This window comes from Protomyctophum bolini (genome assembly GCF_963924005.1).
Source record: "Protomyctophum bolini genome assembly, chromosome: 8".
NCBI classification, from domain to species: domain Eukaryota; kingdom Metazoa; phylum Chordata; class Actinopteri; order Myctophiformes; family Myctophidae; genus Protomyctophum; species Protomyctophum bolini.
Genome location: NC_137869.1, coordinates 43,933,398 through 43,953,959, shown reverse-complemented (window position 1 = coordinate 43,953,959; position 20,562 = coordinate 43,933,398). Strand labels below are relative to the sequence as shown.

Genomic DNA, 20,562 nt, shown 5'->3' with positions numbered 1-20,562 from the left:
CAGAGTGACTTAAAATAAGCAAGGTAAACATGCATCAAATGCAGAGAGACAAATGTTGCCTCAGTAAACCAGAATAACAAATAATCTACACATTTAAACTATATAGGATAGTATATAAATAATTAACCTAGTATCTAAATAGCATTCCATCTCAATTCAATTGTAACCTTTGCAGAAGTATGCATGGTCATCCAGACTAGGTCAAGAGCAACAAGACAGCATGGTGGTCTTTTCTTTTATCCCACGATGTTGTAACACATTTTACACCCAGTGCCAATTTCCTAAACTGTAATCCTGGGTGCTACTCACCCTCTGCCAACCTGGAGAGAGCCCAAAACTGAGCTCATGCTTCAATGCATGAGGAGCGAGCAGTTTCTTTAAACCAAAAATAAGCCCCAAACTGAGCTCATATGCCCCCTGGGCCTTTAGTCTACTCTGGGGTTATGTGTGTGTGCCTGTGCCTTTAACAAGTCCTTTGCAATGCTGGATTGGAGGGTGGAGCCAGAGATGATGAGTGGAAGGGGAGACACCTGGCCATTGTCTCTCCAAACACTATTTAAGAGACCTGCTCTCACAGCAATTCAGCGCTGCATTTCTCCACAGGCTGCAGGGGCGGCTGCAGGAGAGCACCCTTGTTATTTTGTTTGTTTGTTTCGGTTCTAGGTTTTGGGCAGCAAGTTTCCCTGCCAATCTAAGTTGGAAACTTTAATTAAATTGCTTCAATTCTTTAATATCCCACAAGTATGTAGAATAAATACTTATTTTTTATTGCCCTCCGGTGTGATTTCCCCCTTTTTGTGACGGCCTCAGAGCCAGACATAATAATGAGCAGTGTTTTTAAACAGAAAATAAGGCCCAAACTGAGCTCATGCTCATGAGGAGTGAGCAGTGTTTTTAAACCGAAAATAAAGATGATTGCTGGCCAAACAGAACAGTGGAGAACAGTGGTTCATGTGCAGGGAACACAGGCTGGGCACAAATACATCTCACTTGGGTTATGGTTGCTAATTAATGCCTATGCGCACATCCAGTGACACCATAATGCACTGTTCACTTGCAGTTACGTTTTTGTATCGAGTTGTGCTTGAAATATACTGTAATTCTGCAAACTGTTGACAAATACTTTGGCGCAGTGAAACGGAAATGGTGAACAACATGAAAATGAACACTGGTCTGAAGTTTCTGAACCAATCAGAGTGTCGCATCCCTTCAGGCGATGGGACGGTAGCTATGCTATGCAACAGCGTGGTATGCGTTTGTTTATAAATCAGCTGTTGTGCTCGGCCAGCACAACCAGTTTACTGTTATGTGGCTTATTTCTACCCTATAATGTTTTCAGATACATATTTTAGCGTGATGATTAAGTTGAAACCGAGTATACACTGTCTGAATGTTATCTTGAATGGAAATAAAAACGGAGTAATCAGTAGCAGCCAGAGGCGGAAAGTTCTTATAACGACAGGGGGTTCAAGCAGCCACGCGCCCCCCCCCCCCCCCCCCCCAGCGGTGGAAAAAAAACGAGTTTTGTTTTTTCGAACAAAAGCCACCTTATTAGCATTTGAATGCGGCATGCGCGGCGGCCCAACACCTATCTTGTAACTCCTCGTAAAGGTATATGCACTACGTGCATGACAACATGACCACTGGGGAGGGGACATTTCAGTGGACAGTCAGTGGGTGCATAATTTACTGCAGTTCAGTACAGGGTTCAGTCGCGCCTTTGCCAAAATGCCAGGGGGTTCAATCGCGCCTCTGAACCCACGGAGTTTCCGCCACTGGTAGCAGCTGTGTTGCAACTTAACGGATGCGCAGATATGGGGAATTAAACGGTGAGCTTCATTTTTATTGGCTTTTGTTTTATCGATGTGTATCTCTACACGTCATCACGCAGAACGTTTTCGTTTTAATAAATAAATAATACAATCGTTTTTATGGACTTTATATAAAAACACACAGAAATGAGTGAGTCCCTGCAGCGAGCACTGTGACTGACTGTACTGTCTGTAGCAACACTGACACTCACGCAGCACACTCAGCAGCAGGCATCGGTGTAACTCAGGACACGCAGCATGGTCCAGTGACGGACGGCAGTAGTATAGTACACCAACGGAAACATTAAAGTTACACGTTGACCTATAATTCCGCAAAACGGATAATTAAAAAAAAACTAATGCTATGTTAAACCTATGTCGGCTGAGTTGGCTCACGGTCGTGCTTTTATGTGAAATGTACCCATTCTGCAAACTGTTCATAAATACTTCAATGTTTTCTCATGTCAATAAAACCATTTGAATTGAATTGTGTGTGACAGTTATTTGAAATAAAATAATGTACAATTAAAATTCAGTTAAAGAATATTTTTTTATTTTGAAACCAAGAAATAAGTAGCTTAATTACAACATCAATGATCCTACAGTGCAACAAAAATAAGAACATTAAGAAATGAAATGAAAAATGCAGTATGTTGAAAAATACTCTCAAAAAGCACATGGCGACAAAAATCTAAACTAAAATGAGCTATACAAAACAAAATAAATGCAAGCTATAGTAATAGTATATTAGGCTAAAGCATCAATTCAAATAAACAAGAAATTAAATGTGGAAAAAAAGCATGACATTGTAATTTAAGTGGCAGTATTTGTGCAGTGTGCACAGTTGTTTTTTTCTTTTTTTCCCAGTTCTTTTTAGCTTGGTTAGCTAGAGCCCGTAGACTGTTAACGTTGAGGAAAACCAGTTGACTGACTTTCTCTCCCGTCAGCCGACTTCTTCGCTCAGAACCGATGTCGACACAATGCAAAGTTTGGTCTTCATCACTTTGCAAAGTCTGGGATACAGGTGAGAATGGTCCTTCCACCATCCGAGTGGGTCACCATCGACGGCCAGTGGAGCCTCCTGCAAGAAGGTACGGATCTCAACTGTGGCATTCGATGCTGTGTTCCGAGTGTGCAAACCCGCAGCATTAATGTCCTGCAGCTCTCCCAGCAACGGTGTCCAACTGGCTGAACTTGTGCTCTCCTTTCTGGACTGTGTAGAGGTGCCTTCTCCCAGTCCAGCCTGAGCCTGCTGATCGCCGGGGAATGTTATCTTTGATGCTTCGTCGGCGATGTGGCGAAAAGCCTTATCACCAGCCGCTTCCATCCGCAAAAAGCCAGCCTTCCTGATCCTGGGGTCCAATGCTGATGCAGCGGCGAGTGTGACCGTCTTGAATTCGATCTTCTCAAACCGTCTGGCCATCTCCGAGTGCATCCTGTCCACCATCGCCCTCAAATCGTCACCGAGGTGGTCTGGATGGGGAGGGTTTTGCCTGCCTGCAATTCTTGCGACGGTTCTCTGCAGGCCTCTTGCCACAACGATCACCATTGAGGCTGTAACATATCTGAGAGAAAAATAAAGAAAACATTAGGCTCATTATCTCAATAATAATATGTTTGTAATAATAATAATAATGGAAATGGAGTGAAAAGTATGCATGTGAAATCGCAGTATTAGCACATGACCATTCAATAAGAACATTCAAAAATACATATCGTTCAGCACTAAGCATGACTGTGGCTTTTTCAAAGGTTTCCAAGAGGTCACAGGCTGATTTCATGTCGGCCCACTCCTGGGGCTCCAGCATCGGAGGCAGTGACTTGCCGGCGCCGCGACTTGCAGTCGGAGAGGCACTCAGCATGGCCATGGCGGTGATGACCGATGCTTTGGTCTCCAAAATCCGGGTCAACATGCAGTAGTATGTCGAATTCCACCGAGTAGGACGGTCTTGCATGAGACGTAGTTCTGTGACTCCCAACATCTTCTGTGCTTCCTTCAGTTGATTTGATCCAAGGGTGCTTTTGCGCATGTACTCAGCAATGGCCTTGACCTTGAGCACTGTTGGTTTAATAGCAGCAATGCTATTATTCACAATGAGGTTCAAAGTGTGAGCAGATGGCCACAGTGTAGCAGAGAGGTCTCACCAACAGCTCCCACTGTCCAGTTGTTGATTAGCTGTCCAGCACAGGAGGGAAAGTCCTGAACCGTGAGGTACTGGAGCTTTCGTTTCCCCGTCTCAAAGCGGAAAGTGATGCCTCCACAACACTAAACACACGCTTGAAGTTGTAAAACTGAAATTCAAGAGATAGAGAAATATAGTACAATGAATGACTAGAGTTTAATATTGGATCTCAAAACTAAAACAAGGCCCTCCTGTATAAAGAGACTGTAAACTTCTAAATTGATAAGACCAGTCAACATTTAGCTCTATTACTCAGCTTTGTTGGCTACAGATTGGTCAATCATGGCATTCAGCGGTCTGTTATTTCCGGTGTGCCATCTTCTTCCAATAATTGTATTAACATTGTCAACCAATGCACTCTTCTACGGTCCTACCCGACACCTAGGTCTCAATGAAAGAGTAGGGAGCCCACCTCCAGCCACTGCGGATGTGCTAGATGTCCTACTCTACCATACAGATTGGTTAAAATAATGTCTTATTCATTTAACAGTAAATAATGACGATGATAATAATAATGTAATTAAATAATTTACATTTGGATCCATCTTTCACAATAATTAATGTTCTAGACATTCTAATGATCACAAAAAAACATACACACACGCACACACACACAAAATAAAAAAACACTTACATATCAACGCTTGCTCACAAAACAAGACTTACTTCGCAGTGGACCAATTTGTTCCTGGGGCAAGGCTCTGAATGTCCATAGTCAGAACCTTGAATTGGTCCACCTTGGACCATAGGATTTGGCCTTTTAGCCCTCTCCATACAGCGTGGAGAACTGCAAAATCAGAACAGGCTTGATATTTCAATTAAACGCGTTAGAATTGATTAAATTAAATTGGCAATTGTGTACATAGGGTTCTTTTCAGAATTTTAAGTAGTTCTACAAATAATTTAAATTTAATATGAACCTGTGATTTCTTACCCGATTGAAAGAAAACAAAGACAGGTACAACTCTCAAAGTTCCCTCTCCAGCTGATCCTTGTAAGGAGCAGAAAACCCCTGCCCCCCCATCTTCTTCGTGGCATTGAACAACGACACAGCTTTCTGGACATTGAGGTTGTGTATCTCCTCCAGAGTGTCGGGGACTACATAAGGGAGATATGGTCCACAAATCTGAAACAGACATGTTGGCACATTTCAATTCACAAAAACATTGTTAAACGAGCACAACGGTGCTGGCAATAAATAAATTAAATAAATAATACTTGTGTCTGATTTTACTTCAGACATGCTAGTGTTAATACTTGGCTGATCTTATACTTAGCACGTGCCTGATCTTTACACACTGCCCCCATGATTGCATCCCATGCCAGGGGATCAATCTGCAATTGATCATTTAATTTGTGAACACGGTGTGAGTGTAACACTGTAACACTTTTAACCATGTAAAACCCAGATTAATTTCTACTTGCAAAGAAACGATTTCAACCTTAAACTACTACTATTTACTACTAGGACTTATCAGAGGAAATCATGTAAAAAATATATAATTATTTTTTGCAACTTTTATGCACATTTATAATAATTATTAAAATAATAATAATAAAATAATAATTTACATTTGGGGGATATCTTTCACAATAATTAATGTTCTAGACATTCTAATGATCACAAAAAAACATACACACATGCACACACACACACAAAATAAAAAACACTTACATATCAACGCTTGCTCACAAAACAAGACTTACTTCGCAGTGGACCAATTTGTTCCTGGGGCAAGGCTCTGAATGTCCATAGTCAGGACCTTGAATTGGTCCACCTTGGACCATAGGATTTGGCCTTTTAGCCCTCTCCATACAGCGTGGAGAACTGCAAAATCAGAACATTTCAGTCATTCAAAATTGTACATGGCATTATTATTCTGGATGTCACATTATTGAAGGTATAGCTACACCGACACCAACTTTTGTCAACAGGGGCGTCAATATAGCTGGGGGGTGGAGCCGGGGGAAAGTTCAGAGTTCTCCCAACCGGATATAAACAGTGGAGTGGTGGGCTTTCAAACGCAGATGCTTTAAATACTACTAATTTAAAAGTAGGCGTCGTGGCTTGCCAGATCACAGGCACAAATCCTTTACTTTAGAAAATGAAACAAGCTAGAGGCCGATTGGAACGTTTTCCTTGACTCCAACACAACACCATGGACTGATATATCCACATGGTACGAGACACTTTTCTATAGATATATGATCACTGAAACTTATCATAATATATACATTTTAAAAAATCCACTAATTCATCAATGAGGTTTATAGAACATGTTTTAGTATAGGCTACCGACACCATTCGTTTCGACCGCACGACGACGGCTCCCGTGGCAAGTTCCAACTGTCTCTAAACTACTTAGAATTCACTACAACGTATCTATTCACTACAATGTATCTATAAACATTATTGATGACTTAATGGCTGTTGGTTTTTGATATTACGTTACGTTTAAAAGTGATCACATCTATAGAGTGTCTCTACCAGGTGGGTAAACACTGCGCCGCGGTAACACAATGTTTTGTAACATGTAGGGAGAGGGGGATTTTTCAGTGGTGTGCAACTTGACGCATGCAATAAAGTATAAAGAGATAAGGATACTCTGACTATAAACCACTTGAACCCCAGGTTCCCCAGCATAAACCAAAAATCTACAAACTCACTAGGCCTATAGAAAATACACAACAATCATGCACAAATGTAACTGTATATATGGATATAAACAAGTAGACTGGTACCAATTATGGCACGGATACGCTCGTCCATGGGCGACGGTGGTGGTGCATCGCCCGGACCCCCCCCCCCCTCCGGTAGCACCCATGGACTGGCGCTGCCTGGTCAGCCTCCTCTTGACATCAAGTTTGAGATCACTCCATTTCTTCTTAACCTCCTTCGCTGTCCTTTAATAGATTGAATGATAAACATTGTCGGTTTGTAAATAAGCCTAGTAGGCCTAAGGCCTATACGAATACAATGGTGCAGAAATTATATACATAGAAGCCCTATAAAGGGCTTGTTTGTGGTCCATGCGTGTATCAAATTAATAGAAGGGGCTGTAGGCCTATATTCATATTTCATACCTCTCCACAGCACTGACGGAGTTTACTTGTTGAGTAATTTCTTTCCAACAATCTGCCTTGTTGAAATGACTGAAACCGTGCACTGCTCACGCTGCTAAACAAAATATTTTTGTGGCGTTCTACGCCGTCCAACGTCACCTCTATTTCGACAGCACTGTAGTTTATTTTTTTGATTCTCGCCGCCATGGTGCCCGGTGCCGGCTGATATCACAAACTGCTGAGTCATGCTTGAGACCTTTTATGGTATGAAATGGGGCGTGGGTCAATGCAAATGAAGTTGTCGGTGATTTTCCGATCACTTTGCACCCGCTGCATTCAGTATGACATACGACTGCGGCGCACCTGTGGTACTCGCCACTCTTTGAATTGCACGGCGAAAATGAGTAGCTTGATCGGACGGATAAATAGGATATCTGTTTACGCCTCCGTTACACTGTGGCGTATCTCTCTTTTGTGAATGAGGACCATTGTGTGTATCGTGTATGAGCCCATCCTATGGCTATGGTATATAGGCCATAGGGTTATGTGGGTGTATGTCTGGTGTGAGTGTGTCTATGGTGTCTGTGTAGTGTGTTTGTAATATGTAATATGTGCATGTTTGTGTTCATCCAGTTGTGTGTGTTGTGGTCTCAGTGGGGCAGGCGGGCTTAATGAAGGTGGTGAGTTTATTCACCCGTCTCATCATCCCAACAGGGAAGGACCCTGTCCGGAGCGCCCTGTCAGCCACCTCTCCATGGTGTACATGCAGCCTGAATTATTTTAAAATAAAGTTTGGCTGTCTGCCTGGTGGCTTCATCGGGAGGGTGACCAAGAGGGGGCTAGCTGTGAGGTACAGGGTGATGGGGGCATGTTGTAGGGTTATGGGAAGACAGCGGTATAGGGGGATATCTGTTGGTGAAGGGTGGTCTAGCTACTTGTGCATATGTGGCTCTACGGGGAAATCTGTGTGCAGAGGGATGTTGCATGGTGAGGGTGGTGGCTAGGTCCTAACAAAAGGAAGGGGGGTTAAGTGTGGGAGCACTTAGAATCAATAAATACAAATTTAAAATACAATTTTGCTGCCCAGGGTTGGGCCCTTACCACCTTGACTGGGTGCGCCTGGAGCCTCTGCTGCTGTAGCTGGAAAGCTTTGATTTTTTTTTGATTGATTACTTTATTGAAAAATATTTCAAAAGGATAAAATTCACAAGAAAGCTGTTAGGCTTGTTTCCATTGTGGTCCTCTTGGGGAAAGGGGTAGGGGAGCAACAGACAATAACGGTACAATACAGACAAAAACAGGAGGCAAAAAACACAAGAAACAGGACAAAAAGCATATAAACTGACCAATAAAACTGGATTTCTTTTCTTTTTTCCCCTTACTTTTTTTTGTTTTTTCATTTGTGCCAACATAGCGCGCCCACTATCGTTGACCGGGCGGGGAGACCCCCCAGGCATCTCGACCCTATCCCCGGCGTTCGGAGGTCACTCCCCTGGCGTTCCCAAGGAGCATTCCAGACATCAAGGACAGCCGGCATAATTTTCCTTAATAAATAATGCTGGTCTGCCGGGGCCACAGGCCGGGGAGAGGCAGGGAGCCAAATCTGTACCTCTCCCCCACCGCCGTTCTGAGGAGAGTTCCCGACAAGGGTTCCAGACAAGGGCTCCAGGCATCGTTTTCCTGATTGATAGACCGCAGACTCATGAGGACTTAAGTTTCCACAGCTTCTTGTTGTAGAAGATTTGTTTTTGTTGTTTTTCTCCAGCCTGGTAAAAACAACACTGACGGCCTCCTCGATGTCCATGTCAATTAAATGTTATGTTACGAGTTATTCATTAAAACAAACAAACAAACAGGCTTATTGTAGCAACAAACACTCTAGCAGCGTGGTGGTGTTGGCGTGGGTCTGCCTCCTGCAGGTGTTGACGGCTGCTGGATCTGCGGGCTCAGTGGTGGAGATGGTATAAGCAGTGGACTCAACTACGGCGTGCAGCTGTGACCAGGGTTGGGCGAATACCGGACTTCTCGCCTCGGCGAGTGAACTTCACCTTTGGCGAGTGACCTTCCCCTTTTGCCGAGAAGTCTTTACTTTCCGAGGCGAGTCGCCAAGACCAATCGCCCCAGAAAGTGAAGCCTTCTCGGCAAAAGGGGAAGACCACTCGACCCTGAGCATGCTCATTGACATTTAGTCATTTCCATTGCGCTCCAATTCCAAGGCGCTCATATCCAAGGCGCACCGAGGAGTTTGCACATAAAGTGTGTTATTTCTTGCATTTTGCAGCTCCGAAATCCCCCCCAAAAAACGTGGAGCAGGCTGCAGTATGCAGTGATGATTGACGATCCATGTAAACATTCGTTCGGAATGACCATTTCCCATGTAAACTCGCGGCAAAAAACATTACATCGGATGTATTTTATTCTGAAGTATTTATTCGGAATGATCACCCTTCATGTAAACGTAGCCATTGTTGTTGTAATCAATCACAGTTCTAATAGACCTATACTGACTGAATTACATCTGAATAGCAAACCCCCTGAATAATGAGAAATGAGTTTTCAAATAAATACATGTGGCGTAAAACTGCTTGCAGCTAACACTGCAAGTAGGCTATAATTTATTCCATGAAGTTACTTGTAGTTTTAGACCCATGCTTTTAATTGCTAAATAAAAAAAATGCTGTATGTTTACATTACCTTAGGTACCTTTTTACCCCTAAATGCATGGCTTGAATCAGCCGTGCACTGATGTGAAAGAGTCAAAACCTTACCAACAGAAAGTCAGGGGAAAAATACCTTAGACGTGTGTTATGATCCTTCCACTTTTAAGAAGATCACACCAGGATTTGTACTACACTATGTCTTCACATTCAATATTTGAGCTGTTCTTCTAACAACAATGTCATGGATTGATCAAATTATAGAAACGACGGATTTCACCGCGACGCGCATGGATGTCATGGATTGATCAAATTATATAAAAGACGGATTTAGCACAGTAGCTAGCAAAGGCTGCAGTTGCTGAAAGTGAAGAAAACACTAGCCAAAAAGTGAAGACCACTCGCCAAAAGGTGAAGACATTTCGCCCCGGGCCCAGTGGTCTTCCCCTCGGGACGAGTGGACTTCCCCTTTTGGCGAGTCGCCAAGACCAATCGCCCAGACTGCTCGCCAAGGGCGAGTGGTCTTGCTACCGGTTGGGCCCCCCATAAACATTGTATTAAAAACCAAATTTATTGATTAAAAGGTGCAACCAAGACTTAAAAGCAAAGAAACAAATAAAAGGGTTCTATTCTAAAAGCGAAAAGGTCCTGATGTTTCGCTGTTCTTGCAGCTTCTTCAGAGGATAGCATTTCGGGGCACTGTATTGTGTATGTGCTGACATTTTCCTTTCTAGTTTGTCTCACTTTTTCTGTATACATTTGATTAATCTTTATGTGAAAACATAAAAATTCAATAAAAAAATGTATTTAAAAAAAGGAAACAAATTGAGGACCCATGCCCCTCGCAAAAATGTGAGCTAATTTTTTGAGAGCCCAAAATCCATATGGCCACCATTAACAAATAAGGCAAAATTACCTACATTTAATTCAGCTTCAAGTAGCATGTGCCATGTCAAACTAGGGGATTTTCATGATTCTGAATCCATTCCAAGCATTAGTTTTGCACAAAAAACACTCCTTGGGCTAAAAAACGAACATATAGCACATAATAGCAGTCTAATAGCAGTCATCACAAATGTGGCCTAATTATTATTATTTTTTAAACCATGAAGAAAATCACAATCACACAACAACCAGCAGAGGGCACGAGAGAGACTGATAGAGAGAGAGAGAGAGAGAGAGAGAGAGAGAGAGAGAGAGAAAGAGAGAGAGAGAGAGAGTTCTATGCGTCCACCCCTTAGAGTAGGTCCACCCCTGCGCTCACTCTGACTGCTCGCTCAGTTGAGTCTGTCTGTCAGAGTGCAGACAGCTGAACTATTTACATTAGACTAATAATTCCTTTGTAGATCTACTTCAACCTCCCTCGGCGATACATCTGATGGACAACAAATGGCTTGTATCAACCATATTCATAATCGGTAATTACAACTTTCTTTATTTGCCCTTCTTTTTTACTTTTATTTATTCTGAACAAAGTAAAAGAGTATAGCTCTGGTCCATAGACCATACATATAGCCTTACTGCTTGTGCTGCCGTTCCATCGGCATTTAAGAGCTGTATGGACCAGAGCTAGTAAACTATTACAGGAGTAAAATGTGACTTAAGCCTAATTGCGTAGGCTACGAAGTTGATAAGCAAATACCTGTTTGTCTATTTTGTTGTACTGGGGGGGGGGGGGGGGGGTAGACTGCAGGTATATAGCATGCCATACATGACGCAGGCAGCAGAGAGATAAGAGACACCAGAGGCAGTGCGAAGAAAGACATGTAGCCTAAAGTCATGAAAGTCATGTAGTTAATACAAATCACACCCGTGTGAAGTGGGGGGCGCTAATATAGTCTAACTCATGTTGAGTAGGTGATGTAATGGTGATGTAAACAATAACATTACACCTATAACAATAAAGAGACAATATTATGATTTCATGAGTTTTTACATTATGACGTACATTTTCCCTTCATTGTCAATGGCGTTTACCAAAACAAACATTAAACCTGTGTATAGGAGCCTCAAACATAAAATTAAGTTTGGCTAAAATCTGTGTCAAATAAATGGGTCTTAACTTGAGCAAAGACTTCAAACCCCCAATGGACTGGGCAGATCTAATGTGGAGAGGTAGGCCATTCCACAGCCTAGGGGCGATACACGGTCGCCCCTGGTTTTGAGTTGGGCAACTTAACATTGCCCAACTTAACATTGCCAGGGCCGGTGATCAAACCAGGGACCGTTTGTTACCCAGGTGGACACTCCCAAATACCCAAATAAATGAGTCTGTCTGTCTGTCTGTCTGTCTGTCTGTCTGTCTGTCTGTCTGTCTGTCTGTCTGTCTGTCTGTCTGTCTGTCTGTCTGCGTTGTGTACAGTTGAGTTGGTGTCTGTAGTAACAGCAGGCCCGGTCAGAAGCAGTGTGTCATGTGTGAGCTCCGTCCATCCTGACGGTTCCGCCTCCTACCGGCTGTCCCAGCCTCCTCCCTACCATCGCTGTGACACCACCTGGGAAGATGGCAACGTGAGTGACCATCTTATTTGATCTCCTAATCGTATTGATTGATTGATTGATTGATTGATTGACACTGTCTGTCTGTCTGTCTGTCTGTTTGCCTGCCTGCCTGCCTGCCTGCCTGCCTGCCTGCCTGTCTGTCTACAGAGGATCGTCATTGCCGTTGGTTCTGAGAGTGCCGTTGGTTCTGAGAGGAACGCGTCACTCGTCACGCATCTGACCAATCAGAGCATCGGCCTGAATGTCTGTCTGCAGCGTGTGACAGCTGAAGTGGAGTGTTTGTCGGAACGGGTGAGAAATGATGAACTTAACATAATTCAAGTACTATTTAAACTTTAAACATGTCCGACATGCTCCATTATATCCTTTCTTCTTCTTCTTCTTCTTGATCCCTGTGAGTTCTAACCTGACTCCGGTTATGTCTCACATCATGTCTCGTTTCAGTCTGTCCTCTGATAAATGTCTCTACACTCTTGTACAAAAGAGGTTATTAACCATTAAACCCTTAACTATACTGACAGTCCGTACATATTAAATAAGAAAACAATGTTCTGATGGTACAGTAGACTGAATCTGAAGATTAGCCCAATCTAGACAGTAGTAGTAGTAGTAGTAGTAGTGAGTGACGTAATGGAATGTATGCTGCACTCTTTGTAGGAGGACGCTAGGGCCATTGAACAGCATTCCTGACTTTACAGAGAGGCCAACATTGAGAATACTGCTGTAGAGTTGCCATCTGCAATGTCATTGGCTCGGTGCTGTACTGTTACTTTGCAGCACGGAAGAAAACAGTCAAACTCTAGTGGGTTAGTGAGAAACATTGAGTTATAGCCAATTAATTTAGTGCCGTTTCAGTGATTCAGTTGTAGGCCTACACTGTAGGCTAGGCCTACACTGTAGGCCTACAACTGAATCACTGAAACGGCACTAAATGTGACAGTACAGTTTTGGTTAGGAACAAATGATAATACCGTGGTGTTGTATTTCTCAGTGAGCTCGGTCTGCTACGACATGTCTGGACATGTTCCAGCCTTTAAAACCAAACATAATCAGCTGTCAAATCTGTCAAAGACAAAAGCTTATAGGCTACATTATGTAGGTACTTGTATAATTTTAAAATCTCTCTCTCTCTCTCTCTCTCTCTCTCTCTCTCTCTCTCTCTCTCTTCCAGATCTCATATAAGGCAGAGTGCAGAGGTGAGAGTTAATAATGTATTCCAGTGACGTGCATGCATAAATACAGCTTTCATTTCCCTCTTTCAGTCTGACGCATTGTGTGTTTCATATGATTTATTTTGTGATAAGTGACTCTTCAGAACCAGTTATTCAAATATCCAAATATTGTCATTGTTTGTCTTTTTGTTTTCACTCAACGATATTTTTAAATTATTATTATTATTATTGTTTTTACAGCAAACTGTTCAGCAAGAACCACCAAAGGTGAGTGACATGCATGACTCTGAGATTTTGGGTGAATTCCATCAACCATATTATGACCTCAAACGTCTAGTTTGAGGTCTAGTTTTACTGGAGGTGTGAGTCACGTCCGCTAACACTGACTGACATCAGAGGGGGCTTCAGCCCCTGCCCTTTTACCCGTCTGTAAAACAACTGCAGCATTTACTGTGGTGAAAGAAATGCAAATGCCCTCCTCTCCTTTCCATGCCACGCCGGAAGGCAGCCTTCAGGAAAGAAAATTCCCGAAGTCTCCTGAACTTGAGAGTAGTATTTTGCGTTGAACAAATTCGTTTAGAAATGCATGTCGTATACACCGCATCTCTATAGCTAAAGAGTGCTGGGTTGCGCCCCGGAAAATAGCTGATCCACAAGCGTGTTGTGAGCTTGTAGATCTGCTATTATCGCTATTTGTTGTCCAAAAGTGCCCTCTTTTACGGGATTTTAGCCCCTGCCCCTCGAACTCTCTGCACGGCCCTGCTGACTGACACTCTCCCGCACTCTGCAAAAAATCTCCTTTACCAATGCAAGTGTCTCCCACCGACTATATATACCCATAAAAACATGTTCAGGTGGGGGTCAAATATATCATTTTTTGGGTGTACTTGGCGTGAAGACGTTTGAGAACTACTGATTCAGAAGACATTTTGTAGCATTGGCCTCGGGTCTCAATGGGTTAAATGTTCGCTCAACTCCATGAGGACGTTTCTGGGAAAGTTTGAGAATCTACGGATTGATGCAGATTCAGTTATTGTGTATTATAAGGGAAGGTATACAATCTGCACTCCCTAGAGGTTTTAGGAGTCTCTTTCAAGCCTGTTATACTGTAACTAGACATGCACTCTGTCGAGGTGTCAACTTGCACCTTTGCACGTGCAGGTAGGCCATGTATGGCCTGCTTGTGTGCAAGCAGAGCGCGCCATGAGATGCGTTCACCACTGGCATCACCGGTTAAAAGAACCTGATAGATTATGATATATACCGTGGTGAATAAACTGTTAATCTAAGATCTAGTATTAAAAAAGGAAAGATAACTATGCATTAGTCACGTCACCAAGAATGGTGGCCCCTTATTGGTGGAGGACACCAACATAGCCCTTATTGACCTTATACCAACCTTGAAACATACTAATAGTTACGTCATCAAGAACAGTGGTCCCTTATTGACCGGTGGAGCACACCGACAGACAGACAGACAGACAGACAGACAGACAGACAGACAGACAGACGACCCAATTAAGCATTACACTTGTTTACAATGCATCAAAACATTTAGAGACGTACAAATAGACACTTCTATATAGACAAAGAACAGAACAGGAAATCATCATAAAGGAGGTAAAAAGGGAAAATAAACCTATATAGTGAGGGGAAAAGGGGGGGGGGGGGGGTTTCAGATATTTTACGGGGGGCCAGTTTCGAATTGCAGACAGACAGACAGACAGACAGACCCAGAAAGTGCGGATTGTACCTTCATATCAGCTCACAAAGTCAAGTGACTATTGATGTCATCTCTTCTATTTTGCACTCAGGTCCTCCTCTGACCTGCCTCGGAGGCTGGTGTCCAGAACCATGGAAGTTTGTATTGGGGGTTGCTGGTGCCGTTGGAGCCGCCGTCCTCTCGTATCTCGTCTACCGTCTCTGGCTGTCCAAGCGGAAAGGCCGGCAGAGTTTCCCTGCGGTCGCTGAAACCCACCATGATGGCACTGCAGAAGACCTGGGCTCCTACAGCGCTGTGAAAACAAGCATCTCATAAAATGTTTGTGTGTGTTTCTTTTTTTAATGAAAGTGTTTCTAAACTATACAAAGGGAGTCTACCAACGCGCCTCAAGCCTAAAACGGCTGATCCGGTGCTTCACAGGTAAATTTTAAATTTCCCCCTTTTTAGACGGTCCCTGAAATCTTCTGTTTTTTGCCCTGAGAGTGTTTTATTGTCTTCTGTACCTCTGCTTTATTGTCTTCTGTACCTCTGCTTTATTTTTTCTATTTATTTGGCCACAAGGCCCTTAAATATGTATGTGCACTGTTGTTCCTAAATACTGTTTTTTAATTTCGATGGCTTTTTTATGGTTAAATCACTGTTTTACTTTATTTATTTTACTGTTCAGCAGCGTTATTTCCATAGCCACCCTCTTACATTACCTAGACTGCTGGTAGTAACGGGCTATTACATGTCATATGGTTTCCTGTCATTGGCTCATTGATAGCCCATCCTGTATATAAGACATGCCCAAATGCTACCACCCATGACTCTGATGAAGACCGCAAGGTCGAAACGTTAGTCGTTTTGTATACTCAGCACCTTAATAAAAGGCTCTAAATGTCCGTGTTGCTCCAGTCTCCTCTCCTTTTGTTTCTAAACTATATCACATCAAGTAGGAGCATTTTGATGTTATGCCTCCTGTATCCCAGCGGTTCTTAAAGTGTGTGTGTGTGTGTGTGTGTGTGTGTGTGTGTGTGTGTGTGTGTGTGTGTGTTCTTTTCCCTCTAAAACATGTTCATCAGGTAGGCTACTATGATTTCAAAACTTTAACTTAAAAGGATCCCTGGCTAATAAGCCTATTGTGACTTAATAGGCTATCATGTCACAAAAATGGTGTGTTTTGATTGGGGCTTTTGACTCAAACCAAAAATAGACATAAAAAGACATACTATTTGAATATTCTAACCACACCATGGCACTTAAACCACTTAAAAAACATCTGTATTGTGGAGAAAACTGCAGATCTACTGCGACACATTGTGAGCTTGATATTTAATGTAGAGTGGAGGTACTACTATAGAGCCCTGAGGGACTCCGACCGGTCAACCTATAGGGTTTAAGAGGTTATGTCACATGACCATAGAAACACCTCTTTGTAATGTGGGAGCGATGCGTGTGGATAAGTTGTCTTTACTTTTAAACTGCCTTCTTTTCCTGCTTCATACATTATTATTATTATTATTATTTACTGTGTTGATGTTTAAATCAAACTAAAAGTGTACATTTCTGTTTGGCTGCATGTTGCTTCTCTTGGTTTCTAAATGTGCTATACTGTCCTCCGCTAAATTCAGTTTTTTCTTGTTCAAAGTTTGTGTTTCTTTTTTACATTAAGGAACGTTTTCTCCCGCTGTTTGAAGAACAGCAAGAAAACAACATTTTAAACAGTTTTGTAGAGGAAAGACTAGTTAGTCAATAATACATAATAAAATACAAGATTAGGTGCTATTAATTCGACATTGTTTATAGATTATTGCACTGAAATGTGAACCCCACAATATGAACACTGGTCATATTTGTCAGACTAATTAATGTCTGTCGGACCAAACATATGCACCCCTGTTTAGCAGCATGTTTATAGGTGTACCGTCTTCTAAGCAATCTTAAGCTATGTCTCATCCCCGTAACCAACAAAAGCTTTAGCCTACAGTTGAAACACTCTACCTCTATTTTAGTAAAGTTGACTAGATTTATTTGATGTTTGGTTATAAGGAAACTCCGGAAGAAGAATGTCAAGGATAAACACAAAAGACTGCTTATTGCACATTCCTTACTGCTGCCTCTCAATGTTATTAGCTGCTAAAGTTATTTTTAGAGTGGTCTTGCCTGTAGCCTATGTTTTAAACCTTTTCATCTCTTCAAAACCCAACATGTTGCTGCTTGTACCTGTATGAGTGAGAGACAAATAAAACCTTCTTTATTATTGATTATCTTGATCAATTGTCGTCCTTGGACTCACAGTCCCCTTTTCCACCAGGGTTGGTCCATGAGCCAGAGCTCCAAAATTGGAACGTCAATTATGAATTGAGTGTGCAAACCATACCTAAATTGTTTATATGATCAGTATACATAAATAGATAACCCTTCTAGAATCAAACACAAACAGGAATTTGTACTTTATTAGTTACACTTTTGTTAACACTTTTTTGCCATGATTGTGTGGAAAGATATCACGCCAGAGCATTTGTACTGGCATTTTTGTCTTATAGGCTACTGTATCTACTCTAATGACATAACAACTGGAAAGTACCGGGTATTCCCATGCCAATGTAAGTCGTCCAAAGTGATCAGCAGCACACGTAGGCCTCTACAAAGGAGTGAAAGACCGCTCGTCAGTCAGTGCATGACTAAGTAAAACTGTAAACTCACTGTGACTGAAAAAAGTGTTGCACTGAGTGGCTCCTCATTGTCAGCCCTCCTGCCCGAGGCAATTAACTTCTGTCAGCAGCACGCCTGGCAGGAGTGTTGACATCCTGGGAGGAGAAACAGAGACCGGTGTGAGTCTTTGACAGCATGTCTAAACCATGTGGTTCCCAAAGTAGGGGCCCTTGAGGGAGTTCCAGGGGGTCCCCAGGCCAGCTAAATGATAGTTAGGAACCAAATGGACCCTTATGGGTCTGTAACTCAGAGAGTACAAATGGACCCTATATGGCGGGTCCATTTGGTTCCATTTGTACACAATTAAATACATTGATTTTTCAATACAAATTGGGGTCACAGAGATAAAAATGGGGGTCCTTGAAATGAAAATGCTTGTGAATCACTGCTAGAGCCGTGGTATCTATTTTTAAATGGGGGGTCCGCGGGCTAATGAGGGTCAATTTGGGGGTCCTTGACATGAAAAAGTTTGGGAACTAACTGGTCTAAACAATCTATACATTTTAGCCAAGAAATACAGTAGACCTATACCACGTTGTTCACCCAAGACATAACAAATGTTCTATCAATTCCACGCCCCATGTTGAAGCCTTGAATTTGAGCTTGTAGAACTGCTATTTTTAAATGGCCGAAATGTATATATTGTGGCGTCTCGGTCCGGGACCGCGCGCCACGGCATAGCCACCTCGGGGAGAGAGGGAGAGAGACAGGCAGAGTGAAGCGTTGCCAACGGCAACGAGGGCGGGTCCTGGAAGGGAGGTACATCCCAGCCCGGCTCCTCGTCTGCCTTGATGGGACACCGGCTGCGCGACCACACCCAGGCAGCTTAAAAGACTCTGTCCTCTCCGGCGCACACTCTCAGGCCGCAGTCACACCTTTGAGACAGCCGTCTTATCAATGTTTTATGGTTTCAGCTGTCTTGTCGTTTGCCGCATCAATGTACCACAATGCTTTGCGTAATCTGGGCGGTGCGTGCCTGCGTGGGCGGTGCGAGGACATGCGGAAACAGATCCACGTGTTGCGTTGTTGTTGCTGCTGTTAGCTGCCGGAGACAGTAGCTTGTTGGTTGTGTGTGGTGAAAAAATGGTTTTTTGGAGAAGAAAGAGGGCTCTTGTCCTGGCGATGTTGGTGGCGAGGAGAAAGAGGGAAAGGGAGACGTGCCAGAGAGAGCTTAGCAACGACTCCATTATTTTTAATAAAGCGCATCCATTTTACCACAACACACGACTTTATTGCTACATTTCAGGCTGTTCGCCATGGGGCGCCTGGGCGCACGGCTCTCTCCTATCTGCAGTCAGACCGTTCAGCGTTACTTCAGGAGTGCTTTGGCATTGCCAGTGCCCAGTGGACACCTCGATGTTAATGTTATTAAAAAAAATGAGAGAAAAAAAAGGGGGGGAATCATAACATTTCATGCCCAAAATGATTGTTTGCGAGCAGTAGCATTTTCAGAAATATAAGTCATGGCTACGACTCTTTCATAATCTCCAGTCCAATGCGCACTGCCCATGCGAACTGAAAACATGTTCATTCATATTAACAGTTTTATTTTATTTTAACAACCAAATCATATGATTTTGAATCATATGAATCATATGAATCATATGATCATTCTGCTGAGACAGTATTTGAAATTTTAATATAGTCGCGTAGTTTCAGCGATGAACGATGCAACGTTAAGCAGCTCAACCCTGAAACACAGCAGCAGCTCAATGACGAAGCTCCGTCTTTTTAAGCTCTTTTTAAGCCCTGTTTTTTAACCACTGCAGACAGCATATGGATTTTAAGGTTCGGATACACAGTTTTACTGATGTGCTTTTTAACTGGATTGCCGACATTCGGACTGTCAGCCCTGGCCTGTTGCTAGTTTTACAGCTAGCCTGTTGCTAGTTTGACAGCTGCAGCTGCTATAGCTGTCACAGCCGTGGCACGTTAAACAAGCGACTTTTTCAGTTTATAAGTAGCTCCGGTCCATTCTGTCAATGCTGGGTGTGCGTGTGTACACGATAAATATCTAGTACATTTGTATATTCACGTACAGTCGTACAAGTAGGCTACAGCATAGGCACTCAGATCATAACACAGGGCAGAATCATATACCGGTAAGCATTAGGAGTGAAAATGCATGCACCTTGAATTATAACGTTTGTTTTAATTTTCTGTTCGGCCACGACGGGCAGGGATTATATTTTCCTGTTGAATTGCTTACTGGAACAGACCAAACTACTTTACTTAAATTAATACGAAAGTGCATAGGCTTTCCTCTTCCGTGTCTGCACTATGCAGAAAAAAAACAACAGACTCAGAGTGTGAAAAGACCGCCCAGTGCAGCGTAACAAACGGACCTTCTCTCCTATTGGTTGGCGGGTAAACCCAACCCTTTTTGTCTTGTGTCTGGTGCCGCCTTGTTCTCCAGCATGTCGCCTACAAACTGTTTTATGCCTCGTGTCTTGCCCCCCCCCCCCCATGAAACACGTTTGTCTGATGAAACCACGTGACTCCCATTAGAAATGCATTGGGAGCTGTCTTGTCTGATGGTTTTCATCAGACAACCATAAGACGGCTGTCTCAAAGGTGTGACTGCGGCCTCAGAGACTCTCCCGAGAGACAGGCTGGCGTGCGGCAATCCGGTAAGACTGAACCATGCAGATTCCCCCTCCTATTCTTAGTATACCAGCTCTGAGTCCGACTTGAACTGGATGTGATGTCAATACTAATTGTGTGAATCTCATCTCTCAGGCTCACCTACCCAGTACC

At 42.9% G+C, this 20,562-nt stretch overlaps 1 protein-coding gene across 1 annotated transcript; it reads left to right on the top strand.

The window, feature by feature from the left end:
* The first annotated feature begins 11,003 nt into the window (after nucleotides 1-11,003).
* On the top strand, nucleotides 11,004-16,017 carry LOC308319873 (uncharacterized protein). The gene is made up of 6 exons (XM_080770101.1): nucleotides 11,004-11,132; nucleotides 12,077-12,222; nucleotides 12,361-12,504; nucleotides 13,385-13,409; nucleotides 13,626-13,652; nucleotides 15,200-16,017. The coding sequence occupies exons 1-6, from the start codon at nucleotides 11,093-11,095 to the stop codon at nucleotides 15,421-15,423; spliced, it is 606 nt and encodes a 201-aa protein (XP_080626227.1). The 5' UTR covers nucleotides 11,004-11,092; the 3' UTR covers nucleotides 15,424-16,017.
* Nucleotides 16,018-20,562: the final 4,545 nt, after the last annotated feature.